Raw genomic sequence first — 24,178 nt, 5'->3', positions numbered from 1 at the left:
AACACCACATTTCAAACAAATCGAGTTTCTTCCTGTCAGCTTTCTTCTCCCTCCAACTTTCTCCCTCATCCACAGTAATGGTGAATGCCATGTCACAAATTATCTCAATCTTGGTCACCAGCGACACATCCCTACACCTAAGAACAGGATTGGAATTCTGGCAGGAGCTCCTTTGCATATTAGGCCACACACCCCCGATGTAGTCAATCCTCCTGGAGCTTACAAGGCCCTTTTTTGTAAGCTCTTGGAGGATTGGCTACATCAGGGGGTGGGACCTAATATGTAAAGGAGCATCTGCTAGAATTCCACCCCTGCCTAAGAATATTTTCTAGCTCCTTCACGGCTGTCCTCAGTATGATCTTCCTCCTTTGTGTGGAAGACGGTTTGAACTGAGGCTGTACAGCTGAGAAGCGGCAATTTAGAGAACAGTTGTTTGAATGTAAGCCCATCCCTTTAACCTGCTGCTGTTCCCAGGCTGGGATATCTTATAAATTATTTCTGCATTTGTGTTCCCCTCTCTCTTTGCTAATGAGACAATTAGCCTTAACTAATGAGCCTATTTACAGGTGGCCTTGCTGAATGTTACTCAGTCCCGCCTCTCCAGCCCCTTTGCAACTGCTTGGGGATGAGAAGGCTTCACCAGACGAACACACTCGAAAGTGATTGTCCCCCAAATCTAGAGGACATTATTTTTGTGTGTAGTGGTCAGTTTGGTGTAGTGGTTAAGTGCACAGACTCTTATCTGAGAGAACCAGGTTTGATTCCCCCACTTCTCCACATGCACCTGTTGATGTGACCTTGGGTCAGCCACAAGTTCCGCCGATAGCAGATGTTGAGAGCATGCGTTGATCCGTGTTATAGAAAAAAGTACTGTGGCTCCGTGTAACGTCGGGAGAAGAGGCTGAAGAGGAACTTGATAAGCGAAACCATGAGGATTCCTTTAATAAGCAGTTCCTTATTCTCTCTGTCTAAATCATCGACAGAACACCAAAAGACTCAACCCACATCTACAGTTTATTTTGAAGAGGTAATTGCCAGTGAGAGATTGACGCAGTGACTTTGTGGGGGTTTTCAAACAATACGTGTTCCTTTGTCTTATTTTATTTTGCACTAAACAAGAACGCATTTACACACTTACAATGCGATAGTATTATTGCTTCCGGTGTTTTCTGCAGCTCTTACAAGTTCTCTCAGGGCTGTTCTGACCCCCCCCCCTTCCTATAATTATCCATGGGATTTTTCCTACCTAAATGCAGGACTTTGCTTCGGCTGGGCAGCAAAGCATGTTACAGTGATATTGGGTGGTCTTAAGGATAAGCTCAGTGTAGTCCAAAACCAGCCACAAAATGACTGCTGCAGCTTGCCTTTGGCCACACAGAGTTGTGGTGGCAGCTGCTGCCAAAGTTTGGTGTAGTGGTTAAGTGTGGGGACTCTTATCTGGGAAAACTGGGTTTGATTCTCCACTCCTCCACTTGCACCTGCTGGAATGGCCTTAGGTCAGCCATAGCTCTCGCAGAGATGTCCTTGAAAGGGCAGCTTCTGAAAGAACTCTCTCAGCCCCACCCAGCTCACAGGGTGTCTGTTGTGGGGGAAGAAGATAAAGGGGATTGTAAACCACTCTGAGACTCTGAGATTCAGGGATAGGGCGGGATATAAATCCAATATCTTCTTCTTATAAACCTTTCGTAGCAGTCTTAATAGGCCAGACTATTATTTATTTATTAAATTCTACTTTTAAGCCACAAGTCTCCCCCATCCTATAATTATCCATTGGATTTTTCCTACCTAAACGCAGAACTCTGCTTAGGCAGGGCAGTAAAGCATGTGAAGGTGAAGCTGTTCTGTATCGAGTGGTCTTAAGGATAAGCTCAGTGTAGTCCAAAGCTGTTAATGCATTCCTTTTGTAACCCACGCCAAACTGAAAAACTGGTCTTGGTACATTGTTATCATTGCCAAGGGCAGAGGCAAAAAACCAAGTCAGTTTAGAGTGTGTATTTTTTTCATGTACAAACTCAATATTGATTTCTGCCGCTGCTGGCAGAACTTCCAACACACTTTTGCTCAACCAGCATTGCCAGTTCGGACAGGTGGTTTCTTTTATTGCAGTTCTGTTGCTTTCGGCATTTGCCCTCTCTGGAGTCTTTATTCTTGAGTTCCCAGAGATCATTTAGAACAGGGATGTCAAATGTGTGGCCTGAGGGCCAAATCAGGCCCCTGGAGACCTCCTATCAGGCCCAAGAGCAACTCACTGTCATCTGCTTCCTTCTGCATCACGGCTTGCTTTGCCAGGCTTCCTCAATTGGACAGGAGCTACAGAGCAAAGCCCCTGTTTTCTCCATTGGCTGACCATCACATGAAGCAACTTATACGAAAGCTCTCAATACGCAGCCATTTCATGTTTTCCCCTGGATCTTAGGTTCAAAGCATTGACCATGAACAACACCTGAACAGCATACTCAGAATTGCTACAGCACAGACATTGTGTCCAGATTTTGATGCAATAATTCAGAAGTGTCAGTTATCAGAAACTTAAATAAACAAAATACTGCGAGAGTGCTAATCTTTTAAGTATATATCATTTTAAGGGTTTTTTTTTAAAAAAAATTGTGTTTGTCTATCTCCTTTATAAATGTTATATCTCTGCTACCTGACATTAAATTTTATGACCCACGTGGCCCAGCCCAACAGGGGCTCATTTATGTCAGATCCGACCCTCATAATGAATGAATTTGACACCCTTGATTTAGAACTACTAGATCATCACCCTGAGTTTCTTGTAGATCACAGGAATGAGTCTAGATCAGTCCAGAAGTTTATTCCCATCCGTTAAATAGTGGGTTCGATACATGAAGAGGCAAAGTTGCAGTGGCCAAAGCTCTTTATTGTGATTACAGCATGGTGATAGGCAGACTAAGACTGGTAAACTGGGCCAACGGGGCCAACTATATACACTCCAGGTTCCTGTGCTTGAACACCATTGGGTCATTTGAACCAGCAGAAGGCTGGTGATTGGACCAGGGAAGCAGAGATTTGCATCTTGCTTCCCACTGTTCCCAAGTCCCCCAGCTTGAGTTTCAATGAGTCAGGCTCCAATGAGCTCCAATGAGCCAGACAGAAATTATCATTCTATGTGAAACACAAAGTCCACGTACACAACACCAGCCCTGTTGAAAGCCAGTGGTATCACTGTGCCTGCACCTCTTTCAGATGAGGCTTCATTGACAGGTCTGAGAATATTGGCTCAGCCAATGGGAGGAAGCATGATAAGCCTGATCTGCCTGCATCTCATGGGCATCTACCGAATGCTTCTAACCCACCTGATACATTTTAAATAATGTGGGGTTTGGGAGCTGAGCAGGATGTTTTGAAGTCTTTTTCAGCCTGGTACAAAGGAAGACATTTTTCACAGGCTCTATGTTATTCAGAAGGTGGGGTTAATTTAATGGCTAGGCCATTGCTATGCCTGCCTCCCTCCCTCCCTTTCCTCCCTCCTTCCTCCCTCCCTCCCTTCTTTTCTTTTCTTTCCTTGCATTCCTTTCCTTTCCTTCTTTCCGTTCCTTTCTCCCTTTCTCCCTCCCTTCCTTCTTTTCCTTTCCTTTTCTTTCTCCCTCCCTCCCTTCCTTAATTTAATGGCTAGGCCATTGCTAAAGATGGCGGGTATGGTGCTTCCTTAGAGAGCATATTGGCAAGTGTCCATAGATACTGAAGGATGAGGGCCCATTTTTCAAGTCAACCTGTCATTGGCTTGTGTGGACAAATGGACTGGAAGGGCATTCCCTTGTTACTGCGGGAAATTGCAGGAGATTTGGGGAGTGGTGCCTGGGGAGTGCATAGTTGGAGGAGAATGTACTGTCACTACTGGGTGATACTCTAGGCTGCTTTCCCTAGTCTCTGTAGTCTTTACCATAGATACTGGAGGGAATTCCTTGACTGTTGCTACATTGAGGCCATTTTTTCTCCATAATTCCTGAGAGGTAGGAACTTATATGTGGAAGTGGGTAAATCCCTACCCATGGGGGGTAAATGGGACACCTACACCGAACAGCATCAGTCATACCCTTTGCTGCTTGAGTCGTAATGAGGAGGGTGAGGTACACCAAGGGTGATAACAGACAGGCAGTTGGGAGGCATCCTAAATTAAGCCGGCTCAAAAAGAGCCATCCTGAAGTCTCCACACACTCCCCAGCAAAGCGCCTGTATCCTGTCTGCAAGGCAGCCGGGCGCCTCCAGATGTGGAAGTGCCTCAGAAGCCTGGCCGCTCTTTCATCCCCCAACAAGTTAAGTGCTCATGTGCTCAAGCGCTCCCAACAGTTTTCAAGGGGGGGGAAAGGTGGCAGCAGCTTGGGGCAGCTTGGCACTTTCACACAGTCGAGTCGCATCCACCCTGCCACTTCCAGACACCGAGGGGGTGACTGGCTGTCGGCTCAGAAATTTGCTACCACGTCAGAAGTGGTGGCTTTTTGAGCCAGCCTGCAGAGGCTGGAGGATGGGGTGAGTACGGGACAGGGCAGGTGAGCCCACTTCGGCAGGAAGGGTGGGATATAAATGGAACTAAATAAATAAGTAATATTTGTGTGTGGAAGGATTTTTTGGGTCAATTTCAGAGCCATCGGTCCAAAGTGCTGGTCTGTAATCACCCCACATGGTCTTTTTTGGTGGCATTTCAACTGCACTAGCTCTGAGCAGCTGTTTACCTCACGGATCAGGCTGTTTTCTTCATGTGAGTTTATTAAGATGCATTATTGGCTGTCTAGCCCAGCTGTGTGTCTGTTCTGCCCAGCAGCAGTTGTCAGCCCTTCTGCGGGACATTCTTTAAGTGCAGAGGCCGGGAAGTTGTGATTGATTTGCTTCATTCAAAGCCCGCCTTTCACACTAAAACTCAAGGTGGATTACTGAAGAAAGGCAGCGTATGTAAAGCCTAAAGATATCCAATAGGCAACGTGACAGGACTAGGATTCGAAAAATGAGAAGACAATGAGAACAACAAACTGCCTAAGACAAGATATACTATAAACCAAGGGTGGCCAGATTGTGGCTCAAGAGCCACATGTGGCTCTTTCACACATATTATGTGGCTCTCAAAGCCCGCACTGCCCCATTGGCCAGCTTGGAGAAGGCATCTTTTTAAATTGGAGAATGCATTTAAAGTTAAAGTTGCTTTCTTTCCACCTTTCTATCTGTTCCCATCAATTTTCCTTCCTTCCTTCCTTCCTTCCTTCCTTCCTTCCTTCCTTCCTTCCTTCCTTCCTTCCTTCCTTCCTTCCTTCCTTCCTTCCTTCCTTCCTTCCTTCCTCCCTCCCTCCCTCCCTCCCTCCCTCCCTCCCTCCCTTCCTTCCTTCCTTCCTTCCTTCCTTCCTTCCTTCCTTCCTTCCTTCCTTCCTTCTTTCTTTCCTTCCTGTCTTGCAGCTCTCAAACATCTGACATTTATTCTATGTGGCTCTTATGTTAAGCGAGTTTGGCCACCGCTGCTATAAACAATATAGGAACTGACAATGCAGTCAAACCAGGATGATACCTAGAATAATTCTTTCAGTAGACAACAACCCTGTTCCATTATAAAGGTGCCTTCTTGCAGTAGACTACAACCCTATTCCGTTATAAAGGTGCCTTCATGGACTGTTCCATTCTGAATTGAACTGACACTGAAGTAAAACTGAAGTGCCTGAGAACTGACGCATGGACTAATGAGAATCAGGCCCCTGCACTAGCAGTCATTTAGGTCATCGTGAACTCAGTCAGGGCAAAAAGAAACACAATCTGAAATGGTTGTGTGCTTAAAGGTGGGATTTATACTTGTGCAAATAAAAAATAAAATTAGTATCTTGTTCTTGTGGCCTTATTCCTCCTGTGTCCTTTGGATGAAAAACAGCAGCTGGCAACTCTTGAAAGCTTGGGTTGCCAGGCCTCCTGCTATGGTGGGAGGCCTCCTGTCAGTAACCTAGAGTTTAAAGCTTTTTAAAAGAAACTATCAGCATCACGTGTGCTGTGATATGGCTTCCAGGGAAACCCAGAAGAAGAAGAAGAAGATATTGGATTTATATCCCGCCCTCCACTCCGAAGAGTCTCAGAGCGGCTCACAATCTCCTTTATCTTCCTCCCCCACAACAGACACCCTGTGAGGTGGGTGGGGCTGGAGAGGGCTCTCACAACAGCTGCCCTTTCAAGGACAACCTCTGCCAGAGCTATGGCTGACCCAAGGCCATTCCAGCAGCTGCAAGTGGAGGAGTGGGGAATCAAACCCGGTTCTCCCAAATAAGAGTCCGCACACTTAACCACTACACCAAACTGGCTCTCCACACACCAAACTGGCTCTCCACAACATTGGGTAACTCCAGAAATTGCCTGAAACTCCTTGGAGGTTTTTAAACAGAGGCTAGATGGCCATCTGACAGTGATGAAGATCCTGTGAATTTGGGGTAGGTATTTGTGGGTTTCCTGCATTATGCAGGGGGTTGGACTAGATGACCCTGGAGATCCCTTCCAACTCTATGATTCTGTGATTCTTTGGTAAAACCATAGAAGGTTTGGGGGTTTCCTAGAGCTATCTAGAGAAAGAGCCACTGATGGTTTTTCCTGGAAGTGATGGCATGCACTCCCTCTATGTCCCTGCCCCCTCCCAAGCTCCTGCTGATTGCCAGGCAGCCCAAAGGCTCCCAGTGCTGAAAAACTGCAGTAAAACTGCCATAAAGCACGCTACTTAAAATGCACCAACACCAACACTCCTTTGGGCAGAATCAGAACAAATATATAATGAGCTTCATTTGTACCAGATACTCCATTCTCTGCTTTTTGGAGTTCAGAACAGAGATCCGACTCAAAGTCAGGAAGCTGTTTCCAAGAAAAAAAAGACATTATCTGAGTTTCTGACTCACTGAGCTGCATTCACTAATTCGAGTGGTTCTCGCTAAAGCACCTCTATTCATTTACACCCCGCAATCAGAGATTCCCCCGAGAAGCGTTGGGTTGGCTCCCGTTTCACGCCATCCATTCTATGGGTCGAAAACAAAAGGCCTGCTGGATGAGAGAGTGAGCCCCGCGACGCTTGGAAATGGTCGACACTTTTAAAATCAGATCAGAATTTTAATGTGTACTTTTTTCCTAGTGGATTGTGAGATAAAGATCTTCCATTGTGGAGCTCGACGGCTGTGAAAGGTCATTGCCACAGAAGCTCCATCACCAAGCCGGGGATGAGATCCCATTTGGGATAAGTTCACAATTTTTCTTCCTAACAAGGTGATAGTATCGGGGTCTGAACGTACAAGAGCGCTAGGTTACAGATGAAAGGCCTATTGTGTTCCAAAAGGCAGACTTCAGGCATTTCCATGAGACACGCAAAGTCCCGATGCCAGGTAGTTTGATTAAAGTGCTCCGCTCCTTAATAGGCTTTTAAATGCAGATAAAAGTACCATTCCCCAAGAAGAGGCTGGTGCAAGCCTGCTCTTTCTTTTGTCTGCACCGAAATCAACTTGGAGAGGGAGGAATGCCCAACTTTAGGCATGTTTAAACTTCCTGCATATTTTAGACTTGCCTCATTCTGCCAGAAGGTCTTCATGCATGTCTTCCAGTGGTGGTGGAAATCGTCACCAGAATGCAGCCAATTTAATGGTGACCCTGTAGGGTTTTCAAGGCAATAGACGAACAGAGATCGCTTGCCACTGTCTGCCTCTGTGTAGCAACCTGGGACTTCCTTGGTGCTCTCCCAGCCAAGTACTAAGCAGGGCCAACTCTGCCCTGCTAAGACAAGAGGGTGTCTGTTGAGAGGAGGGAAAGCAGATTGTAAGCCACTCTGAGACTCCTTCAGGTAGCGAACCAGTTTGGTGTAGTGGTTCCGACTCAAAATCAGGAAACTGTTTCCAGGTGGTGTGGTGTAGAGAGCCAGTTTGGTGTAGTGGTTAAGTTTGCGGACTCTTATCTGGGAGAACTGCGTTTGATTCCCCACTCCTCCACTTGCAGCTGTTGGAATGGCCTTGGCTTAGCCATGGCTTTTGCAAGAGTTGTCCTTGAAAGGGCAGCTTCTGGGAGAGTTCTCTCAGCCCCACCCACCTCACACGGTGTCTGTTGTGAGGGGAGAAGATATAGGAGATTGTAAGCCGCTCGGAGTCTCTGATTCAGAGAGAAGGGCGGGGTATAAATCTGCAGTATTCTTCTTGAAGGGTGGAGTATAAATCCATTCTCCTCCTCATTCTCCTCCTCTTCTAATGAGTTTGGGATAGCCTGGACCATCTTGGTCAGGGTAAAAAAATATGGAAAATACATCGTAGCAAAATAGAGGGTTTTGCTGCTGTGCAGTACATTTTCTTGTGTGATAGGAGGACATTAAGAAGCCTGAGGCAAGAGTTGGAAAGAAGAAGATGAAGAAGAAGAAGAAGATATTGGATTTATATCCCGCCCTCCACTCCGAAGAGTCTCAGAGCGGCTCACAATCTCCTTTACCTTCCTCCCCCACAACAGACACCCTGTGAGGTGGGTTGTCCCTTTCAAGGACAACCCCTGCCAGAGCTATGGCTGACCCAAGGCCATGCCAGCAGGTGCAAGTGGAGGAGTGGGGAATCAAACCCGGTTCTCCCAGATAAGAGACCGCACACTTAACCACTACACCAAACTGGACTCCTGAAAGAGTCACAAAGACGGTTAGTTTGTGTGACAGAAGTTTCAAAGAACACTCCAGCCAGCTCAGATGTCCAAACTCAGTCAAAGCATGGCTTGTTTGAGGCGCTGGTACATATTCACTAGATACAGCTTCGGGGAGGGGTGGGGGAGAATGGAAGTTCACTCTTATATATGGCATCACAGAGTTCAAGCTTTAAATCATCACTGGATTGGAGGAAAGACTTGAACAGCTCCTTGTTGTCCAGTCTTGTCTGGATGCTCCTAGGGCACAGCCAAGTTCACACCGAGCTTTAGACAGAGCAGAGTTGCCTCCAGCCAAGGTTGGTCTTGCTTCAGGACCTCGAACAGCTCCTGGACTGACACCTTTTTTGCCATCAAGTTACCTCTGACTTAGGCAAGAGATAAACAGAGGTGGCTTGACATTTCCTGCCTCTGCATAGCAACCTTGGACTTCTTGGGTGGTCTCCCACCCAAGTATTAACCAAAACCTTGGCAGACAGTAGCACCTAGCCTGACCCGACTGAGGCCTGAAGAAGGCAAGGCAGACAGACAAGGCCAAATGGTTAGGCAAGCTGCCTCCTCCTTTCTCCCATCCCTCTTTGTGAGGGAGAGGAGAAGGGTCAGGATCTTGTAGACTCCCTCTCCCACTGTCCTTCCTTCCTTTGGGGGCGGGGCCAAGGCTGACTGTGGGAGGGGCCTTTCCCCAGGGTATTTCACTCTCAGTCCATCCCTGCTCAGGGGGGTTTTTTCCGGGGATAAATTGGAGAAGAGAAGAATGGACTAAAGTTCTTTGAGTCCCCCGTTGTGAAGAAAGACGGGCTGCAAATGGATTCAATAAGAAATGTAGCTGAAGATGGAGAGACAAATAAAAGGTTGATGAGTGGGTGGGAAAGGGAGAAGAAAGCACAGAAGCTTGAGGATATGAGGGTTATCAGGTGGAGGGAAAGAGGGAATAGTGTGAGACATGCAAAAATGGGTTCCCTTGCCAACCCCTTGATGCTTCCTCACTGTGCAACAGGGCCTGCCTGGCAACCGGCACCATACAACTGGGTCATAGTTTTCCTGGGTAAAGGGTGCCAGGGTAAGGTAGGGTGTGTCAAGACTCAGGGGGGTCTTACCGATTGCTGCCACCACTCTGGGTTCTCCCTTGAAAAGGCCCAGAGTACCCTCCCAAGCCCTTCCAGGCCTCCCTTAGCTTAGGCCAACTAATGGGCATAAGGACCAGGCAGAGTTAACAACAGGGGGAAAAAAGGTTTATTAAAAGGTCAATGCAATATAACAAACAAGGTGCATAAAACAGTAATAAAAGGGGTGAAGGCGAAAATAACCAAGTGCCCTAACGCGTCTGAACTTACTAGGGTTCCCAAGTCCATCCCCAGAAATATCTGGGGACTTTGGGGGTGGAGCCAGGAGACACTGGGGTGGAGCTAGGGGGGACGGGGGGAAACGATGAGCCCCGGCCCGCCTCCACGTCCCCGGCCCGCCTCCACACACCCCTCCGCTTCCACCCCAGAAGCGGAGCGGGCGAGGCGGCAGCGGCACGGCGGCCTCTTCTCCGCTCGCCGTGGCTGCTCCTCCAAGATGGGCTCAACGTGAGCCCATCTCGGAGGAGCAGCCACGGCGAGCGGAGAAGAGGCCGCCGCGCAGCTGACGCCTCTTCTCTGCTCGCCCGCCTCCACGTCCCCGGCCCGCCTCCACCCCCCCCCGCTTCCACCCCAGAAGCGGAGCGGGCGAGGCAGCAGCAGCGCGGCGGCCTCTTCTCCGCTCGCCGTGGCTGCTCCTCCAAGATGGGCTCACGGCGAGCGGAGAAGAGGCCGCCGTGCTGCTACCGCCTTGCCCGTTGCGCTTCTGGGGTAGAAGCGGAGGGGGGGTTGGAGGCAGGCCGGGGACATGGTGAGCCGCGAGTCCGGGTCCTAGAAGGGCCCGGATTCGCGGCTCGCCATGCTCCTGGCCTGCCTCATCCTCCCCTGCGCTGCTGCCGCCTCTTGGCTGCTCCTCTGAGATGGGCACAGCCTGGGCTCATCTCGGAGGAGCAGCTGCAGTGGGAGGAGAGGGGGCAGCAGCGGCGCGGCGGCCTTGCCGGCTCCAGGATGCAGCGGCCGGCCATGCTCCCCAGCGCCATTTCCACCCCTTCCCCCCGCTTCTGTTTTTTGGGGAAGAGGGTGGAAATCCTGGGGTCCCCCACCAGGGCGGGAGGGTTGGGAAGCCTAGAACTTACTGTCCCTAACTGTCTCAGTCAGATCTGGGCTACTCACCCTACCTCACAGGGTGAAGGTCTCTCCCTGGCAGCAGCTCTTCCTCAGCTCTGCCTCCTAGGAAAAGAACACCCACTATCTGGGCTTGGCCTTTATATTCTCTTCCCAGGCCCCACGCCTCTCTGGGCCTGTTTCCCTCCAAAACCCTCACTACCCAATCAGAGAGAGAGGGGGGATCCTGGGAGATGGAGACTTTTCCCAGTAACTCCTAAGCAGGCTTCCCTGGGGCCTGCAGGCCTCACTGGGTCCTGGCCCCATGACTGGGAGGAAAACTGAAGATGGGGAGAAGATAAAGATGAGTTGTCTGGTGTATGGGAAGGAGAGGGGGCAGGAAAAGAGGGGAGAGGCTATTGTGACTTTTGAGGAAGGGAAAGAGGAAATAGTGTGGGAGAGGGAAATTCACCCCGCAAGTCCTTTCTGCTGTCATTAGAGTCTTGGTGATTAACAACACAACACGAAGTGGCAAGGGCACAAAAAAACTTTAAAGTCAATTAACAAAATAAAAACAATGCACAAATTAAACATGCATAGAATAAAAATGTAGCGAAATCTGCCAAAACACTGTACACTCTGCCAAATGCTCTCTGAAAAAGACCGTCTTGCACTCCTTTCTAAATCCAGCCAGTGAAGGCATGAGAATAATTTCTTCTGCTGTGTTATCAAAGCATTCTGAAATGGGTGACCGCCTAGAGGAACATCACAGGGTCTAATGGGACGGTCTCCATTTTTCATTGGGAGGTATGCTAAAAGGAAATGGTTCTTTTATGCTCTTTTTCGAGCTGCTGCCACCAGTGGGACACAAAAAAAATGAAAAAGGGATTGTGCTCTACCATCTACAGCAGGGGTGTAGAACTCCTTTGTTATGAGGGCCAGATCTGACATAAATGGGACTTTGTGGGGCCAGGCCATGTGTATCATAACAGGTAATGCCAGGTAGTGGAGATATAAACTTTACAAAGGATACAGAGAAACACAATTTAAAATATTTTTTACTTAAAATACAAACATGCATAAAAATCTCGCAATGTTTTATTTAAAATGGAAAGGTGGGGGAATAGTGGGATTTGGCAATGCAGTTTTTAAAATAAAACATCAAGAAAAAGCACAAGGATCGCAGCAGAAACTAAAAATATAAACCAAAAATATAAAATGCTCTGGGCTTAGGAAAACATGGAATGGATTTTCCATTAAGGTCCCTGTGCCCAGATAGACATTCCGCATTTTCTTTGCAGCTTTGCAAGCTCAGAATTGATTCCTGTTTCCACCTGCAAAGACAAGGAAGGAGGACCTGGGAACTTCAGCAGCCTCAGAGCTTAAAAGGGTGAGGGGACAGGAGGGAGGAGAAAAGATCCCCATGGGCCTGATTAATACCCTGGGCAGGCTGGTTCTGGCCCACAGGCTGGACATTTGACAACCTTGATCTATGGTGTAGCTGAAAATAGGGTTGCCAGCAGAGGGAAGAGTTCAGAGAGGATGTAATATCACGCCTGGCTGACACTCTAGGACATGGGTGTCAAACTCATTTGTTATGAGGGCTGGAATTGACATAAATGAGGCCATGTCAAGCTGGGCCATGTGTGTACCTATTTAAAATTAGGTATCAGAGGTATAAACTTTATAAAGGACACAGACAAACACAATTAAAGATTCTTTTTTTAAAAAGACTTAAAATATGCTTAAAACATTAGCCCTCATTGGTCTTAAAGATGCTTTCTTTGTATTTCTCCCATGGGATCCAGGGAACTGGGCAAAGGAAGCGCTGGCTCTTTCCTTCCTCCAGGAAGGACCAGGAGGGGGAGGAGATTAAGCCAATAGAAGGAAGAGAGGCTTGGCTCAGTAGCTCTGTCTTTCAATTGAGAGAGCCTGGCAAGGCAAGCTCTGCCTTCCCCCCTTCCTCCCCATGGGAGGAGCCTCAGCCAATGGAGAAAATAGAGGTTGTGATCTGTAGCTCTTATGCGATTGAGCAAGCCTGGCAAAGCAAGCTGTGATGAAGAAGGAAGCAAGAGAGAGGGAGAGGGAAGCAGATGACAACCAGTTGCTTGGGAGCCTGATAGCAACCCTCTGGGGACCTGATTCAGCCCTTGGGCCACATGTTTCACACCCCTGCTAGGATTTTCCCCCATTCTCTGTGATAAAGATCATAGAGACATGGGGGAGCTCCTAGAGTGTCATCATGGAGGCCATTTTTCTGGCCAATTTTTCTCCTCTTCAGTTACAGGAGAAGATGGAAACTGGGCTTTACCTGCTGCAGGCAGGCAAATGCCAGGCATAGCTGTAAATGTGGAGAAAGAACATAACTACAATTGTGGGAAATAGAAGGGATTGTAGGGACCTGTATATGGCCTTTTCCTAAGTGCCCATAAAACCTTCCAACCACCCTTGAGTACCTGTTTAATTTTTTTTGGGGGGGGGAGGGGGGGACAGGAAAGAAACAAGAGGAAGATTTATCACCTCTAGTTTAAGTCTTGGAAATACTGCTTTTGCAAGGGCGGGGATGCTGATCTAGGAACCCTTAAAGTTCAAGTCGACAGTTTTCTGAATTAGTTGACACAGATGAACTCTTCCAACATGCTTCGTGTTACAGTCACAAAAGAGCCAAGGATCGATTGAAACTGTCGCCATTTGAGAGAAGTCAGGCTCTTTTGAAGAAATGAAACAGGACAGGGTTATAAGAGGTCAGCACTAAGAACAGCCAATTTCATTTCATGGGTTAAGTAATGGTGGGGGGAAGAGATGGTTCTTAGGGCCTCACTGTGTGGGAATACAATAGGACTCAGAGAATAAATGCCCACTCCGCATGGTGTGGGACTCTTCTTAATTGGGCCAGGGTGAAGAACTCTGGTTTGTGCACATGACAGGACAGAGTTTGTGTTTTTTTTTTTTTTTTTAAATCCAACTTTCTCCCTGATCTGCTAATTTTTATGTCCTTTCCACTTTTGGTGCTTTATCAAAAAAAGAAAAAGAAAGGGTAAAATGCGGGTCAAGCTTTGACAGCTTCACCAAACCAGTTGATCCCTTTACTTCCATCGATGACTCCATTACATAAGAACATGAGAATGAGTCGGCCGAGTGCCGAGGTGGTAGAAGTTTTCTCAAAACTGATAACTCCCTGGAAGTGCGATATCGACAGAGCATGCAAAAGGCTAGGGTAGAAACTTTCTTCCAAGTGTAGTAATTTTTAGTTTGCAGGGAATTTTCCCACAGGGGGCATTACTGCTGCACTTGCTCACTGACTGACACGCTTCCAAGCCGCTTTCAGTGCACTTTGCAACTGGATTTTACTGTATGAAATGGCAAAATCCACTTGCAAGACGATCGCTAAAGTGCATCAAAAGTCAGTTGAAAGTGCATTATTCGGCATGTGTGAAAGTGCCTTATGTTTCTGACCCCTTTTCTTCACAGTCCAAAGTGGTACAGTCCATGTGTGCGTGTGTTAAGTGTTGATAAGTGGCTTCCAGCATACGCTAATCCTATGAATTCTCCAAAATGTCCTGTTGTTAACAGCCATTCTCAGCCCTTTTCTCTGTGTTGGAATTCAACCACCCCATTCTGCTGTAATTGACTACCCCAAGGTCACAAAACGAACTTCATGGCAGGGAGCCTTGTTTCCCCATGTATAACCCAACACTGATCACTATGGACATGGAAAGTACCATCCATTGGAGCTGACTTATGGTGGCCCTGTAGGGTTTTCAAGGCAAGCAGGGATTGTTTTGCAGAAAAATAGGTGGTGGAGCTCATCCAGGGACTGTTATGAAGCTGCACATACTATTCAATGGACAAGGAGGTGGAACTCTCAGGAGGAGGTGGAACTCTCAGAAAGGTGCAGGAGCTGCTCTACTGTGAGCTCCCACGGAATCTGAGGCCGGAAGGCAAGGGACCTTGAGAGGTGTGTTGCCATTGCCTGCACCTGCATAGCAACCTTGGACTCCCTTGGTAGTCTCCTATCCAGTTGCTAACCAGGGCTGACCCTGCTTAGCTTCTGAGGTCTGACAAGATCGGGGCTAGCCTGGGCCATCCGGGTCAGGCCATTGACCATTATATCACCTTGGTATGTTATGGGAGGGGCAGCTGTGTTCATCAGTCCAGATACCAAGTCCTAGACCATTTCTTGGTGTGGAAATACTTCTTTATGCAGAGAATGATTGAAATGTGGGATTCGCTGCTAGAGGATGAAGTGATGGCCACTGGAATAAACAGCTTTAAAGGGGGATTAAATAGTGCCAGTTTTGTGGTTGTGGTTAAGAGTGGTGGACTTTAATCTAAGAACATAAGAGAAGCCATGTTGGATCAGGCCAACGGCCCATCAAGTCCAACACTCTGTGTCACACAGTGGCAAAAAATTTTATATACACACATACACTGTGGCTAATAGCCACTGATGGACCTGTGCTCCATATATTTATCTAAACCCTTCTTGAAGGTGGCTATACTTGTGGCCGCCACCACCTCCTGTGGCAGTGAATTCCACATGTTAATCACCCTTTGGGTGAAGAAGTACTTCCTTTTATCCGTTTTAACCTTTCTGCTCAGCAATTTCATCGAATGCCCACGAGTTCTTGTATTGTGAGAAAGGGAGAAAAGTACTTCTTTCTCTACTTTCTCCATCCCATGCATTATCTTGTAAACCTCTATCATGTCACCCCGCAGTCGACGTTTCTCCAAGCTAAAGAGTCCCAAGCGTTTCAACCTTTCTTCATCTAGAGGACCAAGTTTGATTCCCAAGTCTTCCACATAAAACCAGCTCGGTGACCTTGGGTCGGTCACAGTTGTCTCAGAGCTCTATTTGGCCTGCGTACCTCACAGGGTGTCTGTTGTGGGAAGGGGAAAGGAAGGTGATCGTAAGCCGCTCCAAGACTCCTTTAGGTAGTGAAGGGCAGAGTATAAAACTAACTTTCCTTCTTCTAAATAGATTCATGAAGGATAAGTTGATCAATGACTACTAGCCCTGGTGACTGAGGGGAACCTCTACATTCAGAGGCACTAAGCCTCCAAATCCCAGAGCCAGAAGGCAATATCAGGGGAAGACCTTGTCCTCATTACCCTATTGTTGGCCCTCCAGAGGAACTGTTTGGCCACTATGTGAGACAGGATGCTGGACTAGATGGATCATTGGTTTGATCCAGCAGGGCCCATCTTTACATTCTTATGTTCTTCTGTGGTTTTATTTAGGGTTTCTCAGTGAGATAACTCACTGAAAATGTCAAGACAGTGTGCGATTGCAATAAAAAAAGGCCAGCGCCATGCTGGGAATTATTAGGAAGGGAACTGAAAACAAATCAGCCAGTATTATAATGCCCCTGTATAAATCGTTGGTGCGGCCTCATTTGGAGTACTGTGTACAATTCTGGTCACCGCACCTCAAAAAAGGTATGATAGCATTGGAAAAAGTGCAGAAAAGGGCAACTAGAATTATTAAAGGGTTGGAACATTTTCCCGATGAAGAAAGGTTAAAATGCTTGGGGCTCTTTCGCTTGGAGAAATGTCGACTGTGGGGTGACATGATAGAGGTTTACAAGATTATGCATGGGATAAAGAAGGTAGAGAAAGAAGTACTTTTCTCCCTTCCTCACTATACGAGAACTCGTGGACATTCAATAAAATTGCTGAGCAGTTGGGTTAGAACTGATAAAAGGAATTACTTCTTTACCCAAAGGGTGATTAACACATGGAATTCACTGCCACAGGAGGTGGTGGCGGCTACAGGCATAGACAGCTTCAAGAGGGGATTGGATAAGCATATGGAGCAGAGGTCCATCAGTGGCTACTAGCCACAGCGTATTGTTGGAACTCTGTCTGGGGTAGTAATGCTCCGTATTCTTGGTGCTTGGAGGTGGGGTACAGTAGGCCTCTAGTAGTCCTGGCCCCACTGATAGACCTCCTGATGGCACTTGTTTTTTTTGGCCACTGTGTGACAGAGTGTTGGACTGGATGGGCCATTGGCCTGATCCAACATGGCTTCTCTTATGTTCTTAACATGGCTGCCCATGACTTTGGATGCCAGAGGGTTGTAACCTTAGTTCTTGGCTCCATTTGCAAAATCAGCATGTCAATGAATACCATTTGCTGGAGAAGCAAAACTTGCCGAAGGGTTACTGTCTTCAAGTCTTCTGTGTGGTTTTCCTAGAGGCATCTGGTTGACCCCAGCTGGCAACTAGATGGACCCTAGATGATCCCAGAAAGGCTCTTAATGCATTTGTAATGGGAGGGTTAACAACCGGCATAGCTTTGTCACCGAAAGCAGTAGAGGCGTTCCAGTGAAAGAGTGTTCCGCTCCTGACAAGACAAGGCTTTTGAAAACACAGAAGACGCAGCCAAAATTGAATGTAGCACATTAGCTGTTGCTGAATCCCCAAGTCCATCAATGTTATCAACGGTAGAACTTGAAACAACTTTAATCTCACGTTGTTGGCTCAGAATCCAGATAACCAGTGTGGGCTTAGCAAGAGACAGGCCTGCCTCAACTAATCTCCCTGGCGTCTTTTGAGTCGCCTTCAAGCATGATTGATAACAGAAGCAAATACTTGGCGCAATCTAACGCCACATGCTATTCTTCTGCCCTACTTGAGCGTACTGGAGCTGTTGGCCATCTAAATTAAATAAGGTGCAATGGGTAGAACAGCTTAGAGGGAGGAAGAAAAAATGGGACAGTGTGTAAAAACAGGTATGAAAGAGAGCAAGTGGAAAAGGGAGTTTCTAACTACATGCTCATGCTACCTTTCTTGCTTGTCTACCTCTCCTTTTCCTTTGCTGAAAAGTGTAGTGGTTAAGTGTGCAGACGCTTATCTGGGTTTGATTCCCCACTCCTCCACTTGCACCTGCTGGAATCGCCTTGGGTCAGCCATAGCTCTCGCAGAGCTGTCCTTGAAAGGGCAGCTGCTGGGAGAGCTCTCTCAGCCCCACCCACCTCACAGGGTATCTGTTGTGGGGGAAGAAGATTAAGGAGATTGTGAGCCGCTTTGAGACTCTAATTCAGAGAGGAGTATAAATCTGCGCTTTTGTTTCTCTCTCCTCCCCCGCTTGCACAAATTGTAAACTGACCCTGCGTGCAAGGAAGGGCTGGATAAAAATCTAAGCAATTAATAAAGCCAATCTAAACTCACCAGCCTATGAAGATGCACAGACCATCTAGTTTAGTCTTGGATACTCTGATGGGCACAGACGCTACAGCAGAGCCAACTCAATGCATTTTGCCACTCCAAGCACCCTCCTTCCATGCTGCCCGCACCATGCCCCAAGTGGGCTCCAGGTAGGTTTGCCAGCTGAGGCCTGACAACCAGTAAGAAGATTGGATGGGCAGGGCCATTTAAGATGCTGTTTGGTGTAGTAGTTACGTGTGCAGACTCTTACTTGGAAGAACTGGGTTTGATTCCCCACTCCTTCACTTGCAGCTGCTGGAATGGCCTTGGGTTAGCCGTAGCTATCACAGGAATTGCCCTTGAAAGGGCAGCTGCTGTGAGAGTCCTCTCAGCTCCACCCACCTCACAGGGTGTCTGTTGGGGAGGAAGATAAAGGAGATTGTGAGCCGCTCTGAGATTTTGTGATTCAGAGTGGAGAGCGGGATATAAATCCAATATCTTCATCTTCTAAAGAAGCATGAAACTGGAAGTGACACCATCGTGTCAGGGTGACACTCTAGCATTCCGCTATATCTATTGTAAAACCAAAGAATTTTAAGGTTGCTAGGTTACCCCCCCCCCCCAACCTCTTGGAGAGGTAGGGTTACCAGCTCCAGATCGAAAACTTTCTGGAGATATGTGGGTGGAACCTAGAGAGGACAGGGACCTCAGTGGGGTACAATATCATAGAGTCCATCCTCCAAAGTATTGTTTTTTCTTCAAGGAAACTGATGTCTGTCTAGAGATGAGGTATATTTCTGGCAGATCCCCAGATGCCACCCGTAGGCTGACCTGTCTATTCATTGAAATCCTAGAACATCAGGGCACATTATGATGTCACTTCCAGGTTCAAGCTGGAAGTTACATCATGCTATTACAGCAATGGTAATTGTTGCAGCATTTCCACACACACACCCAACCCCCAGTGTCCTACCAGACAGTACTAGGGGTCAGGGGCTGCTAGGCAAGAGGTCTACTGCTGTAGTTACAGACCCTGGCAATGTGGTAGAAAGGGTGCACACTTCTTTCTCTGCTGCAGTACTGTGTCAGATTTTACAGGCCAAGCGTCAGTGGGAGCCCCTCTGCAGATGGTCTTGGAACTAGGCAGGAGCTCAGACCTGGGAGGCAACAGCAGATACAACCCACTTGGATCCACTCTTCCCACATTGCTGCCTTCCAGCAAGTTGGCCCTACAAATAGCCAAGCTGCCAACGTTGGTGGTGAATGTTATTCAGCAGGTAGTCTTCTGCAGCCCTGCTACCTAAGGTCAGTTTTACTGGTGGTCCTGGAGTTAGATCAAGATGGGCAGCCATGTCAGTCTGTATGTAGCAGTGGAAAAGAGTAAGAGTCCAGCAGCGCCTTAAAGACAAACAAAATTTGTGAGTCACTGCTCAGTTCTTCAGATACAGCTAGAATGTGTGTCCATTTGTCCTATATATAAGCAGTGCCCTTTCGCCCTCTACATGGGACAAACAGACCAGTCGCTTTGACAGAGAATTAATGGACATAAGTCTGACATCAAAAACCACAACATTCAAAAAAGTGTGGGAACATTTCAACATTCCAGGATATTCAGTTGCATTTATTCAGTAGCAATTATTTTACAAAGGAATTTCAAAGGGAGATTAGAAAGAGAGACTGCTGAATTGTAACTGATAAAAAAGCTCAAAACAATGCACCCACCTGGACTGAATCGAGACCTAGGTTTCCTGTCTCATTATCAATGCTGATTTCTCTATGACCTCTGCACAGCACACCTAATCCAATCACGCCTGCTAATCTTATTTAAATCAGTTCAGTTCAGTTCAGTTCAGTTCAAATCAATGAGAATTTCCCATTACAGGATGTAGTCGTGGTTGTTAGGGTTTTTCGGGGCAGGGGGAGGGTTGGGTTTTGTAATGAATTAGAGACAGTAATGAAAGACAGATCTAACAAGGGCTATGCTAGTTTTGTGGAACCTTCAGATTCAGAGACAACCTATCAACACCAAAACCTAGAATCAAAGGAGAGCAATGGCATTTGTAACCCACTAATGAATTTCCCAGGCATTCAAGCTAATTGCTCTTGGAGCTAAAACATAAGAGCACAAGAAGGGCCCTGCTGGATCAGATTGGTGGTCTGCCTAGCCCAGCTTCCTTTCTCACACAGTGGCCAGCCACCTGTCCTGGAGGGTCGACAACAGGGCACAGAAGCCAAGGGTCTTCCCTTTGCATTGTTTTCTACCACTGGTGTTCAAAGGTTTACTGCATCTGAATATGGAAGTTCCCTTTACTCAGCATGACCAGCCACTGATGGAGTTGTCCTCCATGGGTCTATCTCATCCCCATTAGCATTGTGTAATAGGAAAGGTGTTTCAACCCCTTAATCCTCTTGGTTTCGTCTTCTGCATTTGCTCCAGATTTCTTTTTTTAAATGATACAATAAGCAGGACTGTACACAATATTCCAAATGAGCCCACATCATAGGGTTGCCAACTTCAGGTGGTAATCAAAAACACAACCACAAGGTTATAGTGACAATTAACTAACAAATGTATTATTAACCATAAACACAAAGAAACGTAAGTCCCTAATAAAGTCCTTAGAGTAGATACATATGGGGAAAGTCCAACATGAGAACGTCTTCTTCACGTAGTGATTTCTTCAGTGAAATTTTCTTCAATGAAATATGAATTTCCAAATTTTGCTTGAAAATCCCTGGACAGATCGTCAACTTCTGCCCCACCTGTTTCCAATTCTTTTTCAACAGGGGGTATTCCACAAATTTTAATAACAAATATAAGATTCTTGCATGGCAGCAATAGTGACCATAGTCTCCACAAAAACCTTCACTTCTGGCAATTGCTCAAAAGGCTCTGAGCGGCCAGCTTCCAGGTGGTAACTGGAGATTTCATGAGATTACAGCTGATCTCCAGGCAGCAGAGATCCGTTCCCCTCTAGAAAATGGTTGCTTTGGAAGGTGGATTCTATGGCATTCTACCCCACTGAAGTCCCTCCCCTCCACAAACCCAGCCCTCCTCAGGCTCCACCCCCAAAGTCTACAGCTATTTCCCAAGCCAGAGCTGACAATCCTGTATTTCAATATTGGCCAGTTTATTTCCAATCCATTTCTTAATAAATCCTAGCAATGAATTTAACTTATTCACCTCTGCCACATAAGGAAGACAGTGTTTTCATCAAGCTGTCCAAGTTCTCGCAGTCGCCCCCAGGAAGTTAATGCTTGTTTTTGCATGTATTTATTTATTTTGATCGATGATGATGATATTGAATTTATATCCCACCCTCTACTCAGAATATCAGAACAGTCACAATCTCCTTTACCTCCCCAGCCCCACAATAGACACCCTGTGAGGTAAGTGGGGCTGAGAGAGCTCTCCCAGCAGCTGCCCTTTCAAGGACAACTCCTACGAGAGCTATGGCTGACCCAAGGCCATTCCAGCAGGTGCAAGTGGAGGAGTGGGGAATTAAACCCGGTTCTCTCAGATAAGAGTCCACACACTTGACCACTACACCAAACACCAAATAGGCATGCACTAAGCATATTAAGGCTTCATATTCAAAGCTATGACAGATGAACTTGTTTATTGCCCTTGTATCCCATTCTTCATTCAGGAAGATGGCATTTGTAGGAAGCCAACAACCTGCTGGATTTTCAGGCACTTTACCTTCAGCTATCACATGGCCAATGATTGTGTGAAGTGTGTTTTAGTGGTACTTTGTTAGAGAGTCAGACTCACCTTTGAAATCACACAAATTTCCCCACTAAATTCTTGTATCAATTAACAGTAGGTATGAGCCTGAACCAGAAAAAAATGTGGTTTGTATCAGTTTGTGACCGAACCACAAACCAAATCAAACCAGTAAATTTGTGTGCTAACTGAACCAGTTCGTGATTTATGACCCTGCAAATCCCATTGTAAGGAACCACAATCTCTTTAAACAGGGCATGCAAAAAGCCAGAAAAACAGATGAGCAGCTTTCGGGGTTTCTTGTGTGGTCTCTTTAAAGGGAATGCAGAAGAAAGCCATAATAATAATAATAGATTAGATTGATACCCTACCCTTTGCTACCTGAAGGAGTCTCAGAGCAGCTTACAATCCTCTTTCCCTTCCCCTCCCTACAACAGACACCCTGTGAGGTAGGCGGGACTGAGAGAGCTGTTTCAAGAACTGCCCTTGAGCAGAACAGCTCTGAGAGAACTTGTGAGTGTCTCAAGTTCGTGTCAGCAGTTGCATGTGAAGGAGTGGGGAATCAAACCTGCGCACTTAACCAATTTACACCAAACTGAGCAGTGGGGAGCACCTGGACTATATCTGTCCAGAATCAGGAGATAGTTATGTGCAGCTACTTTCCTGTAAACAACCTTCTGCCATTAGGGTTTGTAGAATCTTTCGGGCTCAAGTGCTGTGTTCTACTGGAGAAAGTTTTTCTTCCAGACGTTTTGTTCTCGGCAGCGGAGAACATCCTCAGTGGCGTTGCAGCCGGAGCAGGCGCTCTGACCTTCTTGGCTGCTGTGCATTGAGTGAGGCCAGGGCTGCTAGAGAGCTGCTATTTCTAGGCTGGAGGGGGTGTGGTGAAAGGGCAATAGGTTTGTGGATGTGCCCATTGTTTGGTGGGGCTTCCTGGAAGGGTAGTGATAAGGAAACTGGCTGTTGAATCTGACCATTGTTCTGTGTTAATTGCTGGGAGGGTTGGAAGGGGTGTGAAGAAAAGGAAGATGGTTGTTGACTGTGCTGATTGTTCTGTGGAATGTGCTGGTTGTTCTGTGAATTTCTGCCAAATATTTAGCACTGGTGCACATGTATTTATGTGAAATCTATTCTGTGCTGTGATTGCATACTGCTTTTATATAGGTCTTTGACCATGGGCCTACAGTTATATAAAATATTTGCACTTCAGACTGACATCATAAGAAGTATATTAGTGTCTAATGGTCACACAATCAGTGTAATTTTTGTTCATTTTCTTACTGTAGAGCATTGAAAATGTCACAGATAGCCGGTTTGGTGTAGTGGTTAAGTGTGCAGACTCTTATCTGGGAGAACCGGGTGTCTGTTGTGGGGGAAGAAGGTAAAGGAGATTGTGAGCCGCTCTGAGATTCGGAGTGGAGGACGGGATATAAATCCAATATCATCATCATTTCTGGGTAAAATCATGGACACTGAAAAATCCTATATCATCTTATGTTCAGGGTCATCTTTTTGGATAGAGGGTAATTAATAAAAAGGACTGTCTCAGGACACACTTGATGGAACCAGTGCTGCTTTCACTCAACTTCTGTGCCTTCTCTATGAAATAAACTACAAGTCTAATGAAGATTTACTTTTCAATTTTCAGTATTCCGGTGAAGTCCCAGAAAACCGAGTGGAAGTTGTGGTTGCTAATTTGACCGTGATGGACAGAGATCAGCCACATTCGCCCAACTGGAATGCCGTTTACCGGATTATCAGCGGAGACCCTTCTGGTCATTTCACCATCAGGACCGATCCAGTTACCAATGAGGGCTTGGTTACGGTTGTGAGGGTACGTACTCATTCCTGCAGCTCACCTTACTTGGGGCTCTATCAGACAAGCTCTGGAAGGCCCTGACTTGGCAGAATGGTCTGCAAAGCCAGGTTACATAACCAGTAACCAAGCCAGGTTACCTAATCAGTAACCAGGTTACAAAAAAAGTAACCATGTTTAACTCTTTGTTCTGGGATCCTCCCCTATGTTGACTGAAAGTACACCACCTCAATCCAGTAATTAGTCACAACATCCAGTAACATTAGTGGTTTTATATATATGTGTGTGTGTGTGTGTGTGTGCGTGTGTAATTGAAATTTTGAAAAGTGGAGGGGTAAGGGAGTACAGAATGGGAAGGGAAAAGGGGTAAAAATAAAATAGAATCCTTATCCTTTTTTCTCTGCATTGCTAAAATACATAATAGTACTCTTCGTTTTAACAAGTTTATAGCCTGTAGATTATAATAAGTTGTTTGCTACTATTCAAACATATCAAAATGAGGAATACATTAGAAAGTGCAACAGATATTATACAAAATCAGATTCATGCTTTAAGCCATTCATTAAAAGGTTTCCAGAGATTTTTTTCCATCTTTTAGTAGCTTGCCCTTAAGACGAAGTGCAAGTAGATCCATTTCTGCTGTCTCTAGAACTTTATCAATCAAATTTGATTGATAACATCCAGTAACATT

The 24,178-nt window shown here is 46.5% G+C and overlaps 1 protein-coding gene across 1 annotated transcript in view; it reads left to right on the top strand.

Annotated features, from left to right (window-relative positions):
• The window catches only part of CDH4 (cadherin 4), a 1,291,203-nt gene that overhangs the window by 1,177,587 nt on the left and 89,438 nt on the right, over positions 1 to 24,178 (top strand). Inside the window, exon 10 of the mRNA XM_060232964.1 lies at positions 23,320 to 23,505. Within this exon, the coding sequence (XP_060088947.1) occupies positions 23,320 to 23,505 (186 nt within the window). The remainder of the gene's footprint in view (positions 1 to 23,319; positions 23,506 to 24,178) is intronic.

The sequence above is a fragment of the Heteronotia binoei genome, chromosome 2, assembly GCF_032191835.1.
Source record: "Heteronotia binoei isolate CCM8104 ecotype False Entrance Well chromosome 2, APGP_CSIRO_Hbin_v1, whole genome shotgun sequence".
Lineage (NCBI taxonomy): Eukaryota > Metazoa > Chordata > Lepidosauria > Squamata > Gekkonidae > Heteronotia > Heteronotia binoei.
The sequence above is the reverse complement of the archived record's forward strand: the minus strand, read 5'-3'. Positions and strand labels throughout refer to the sequence as shown.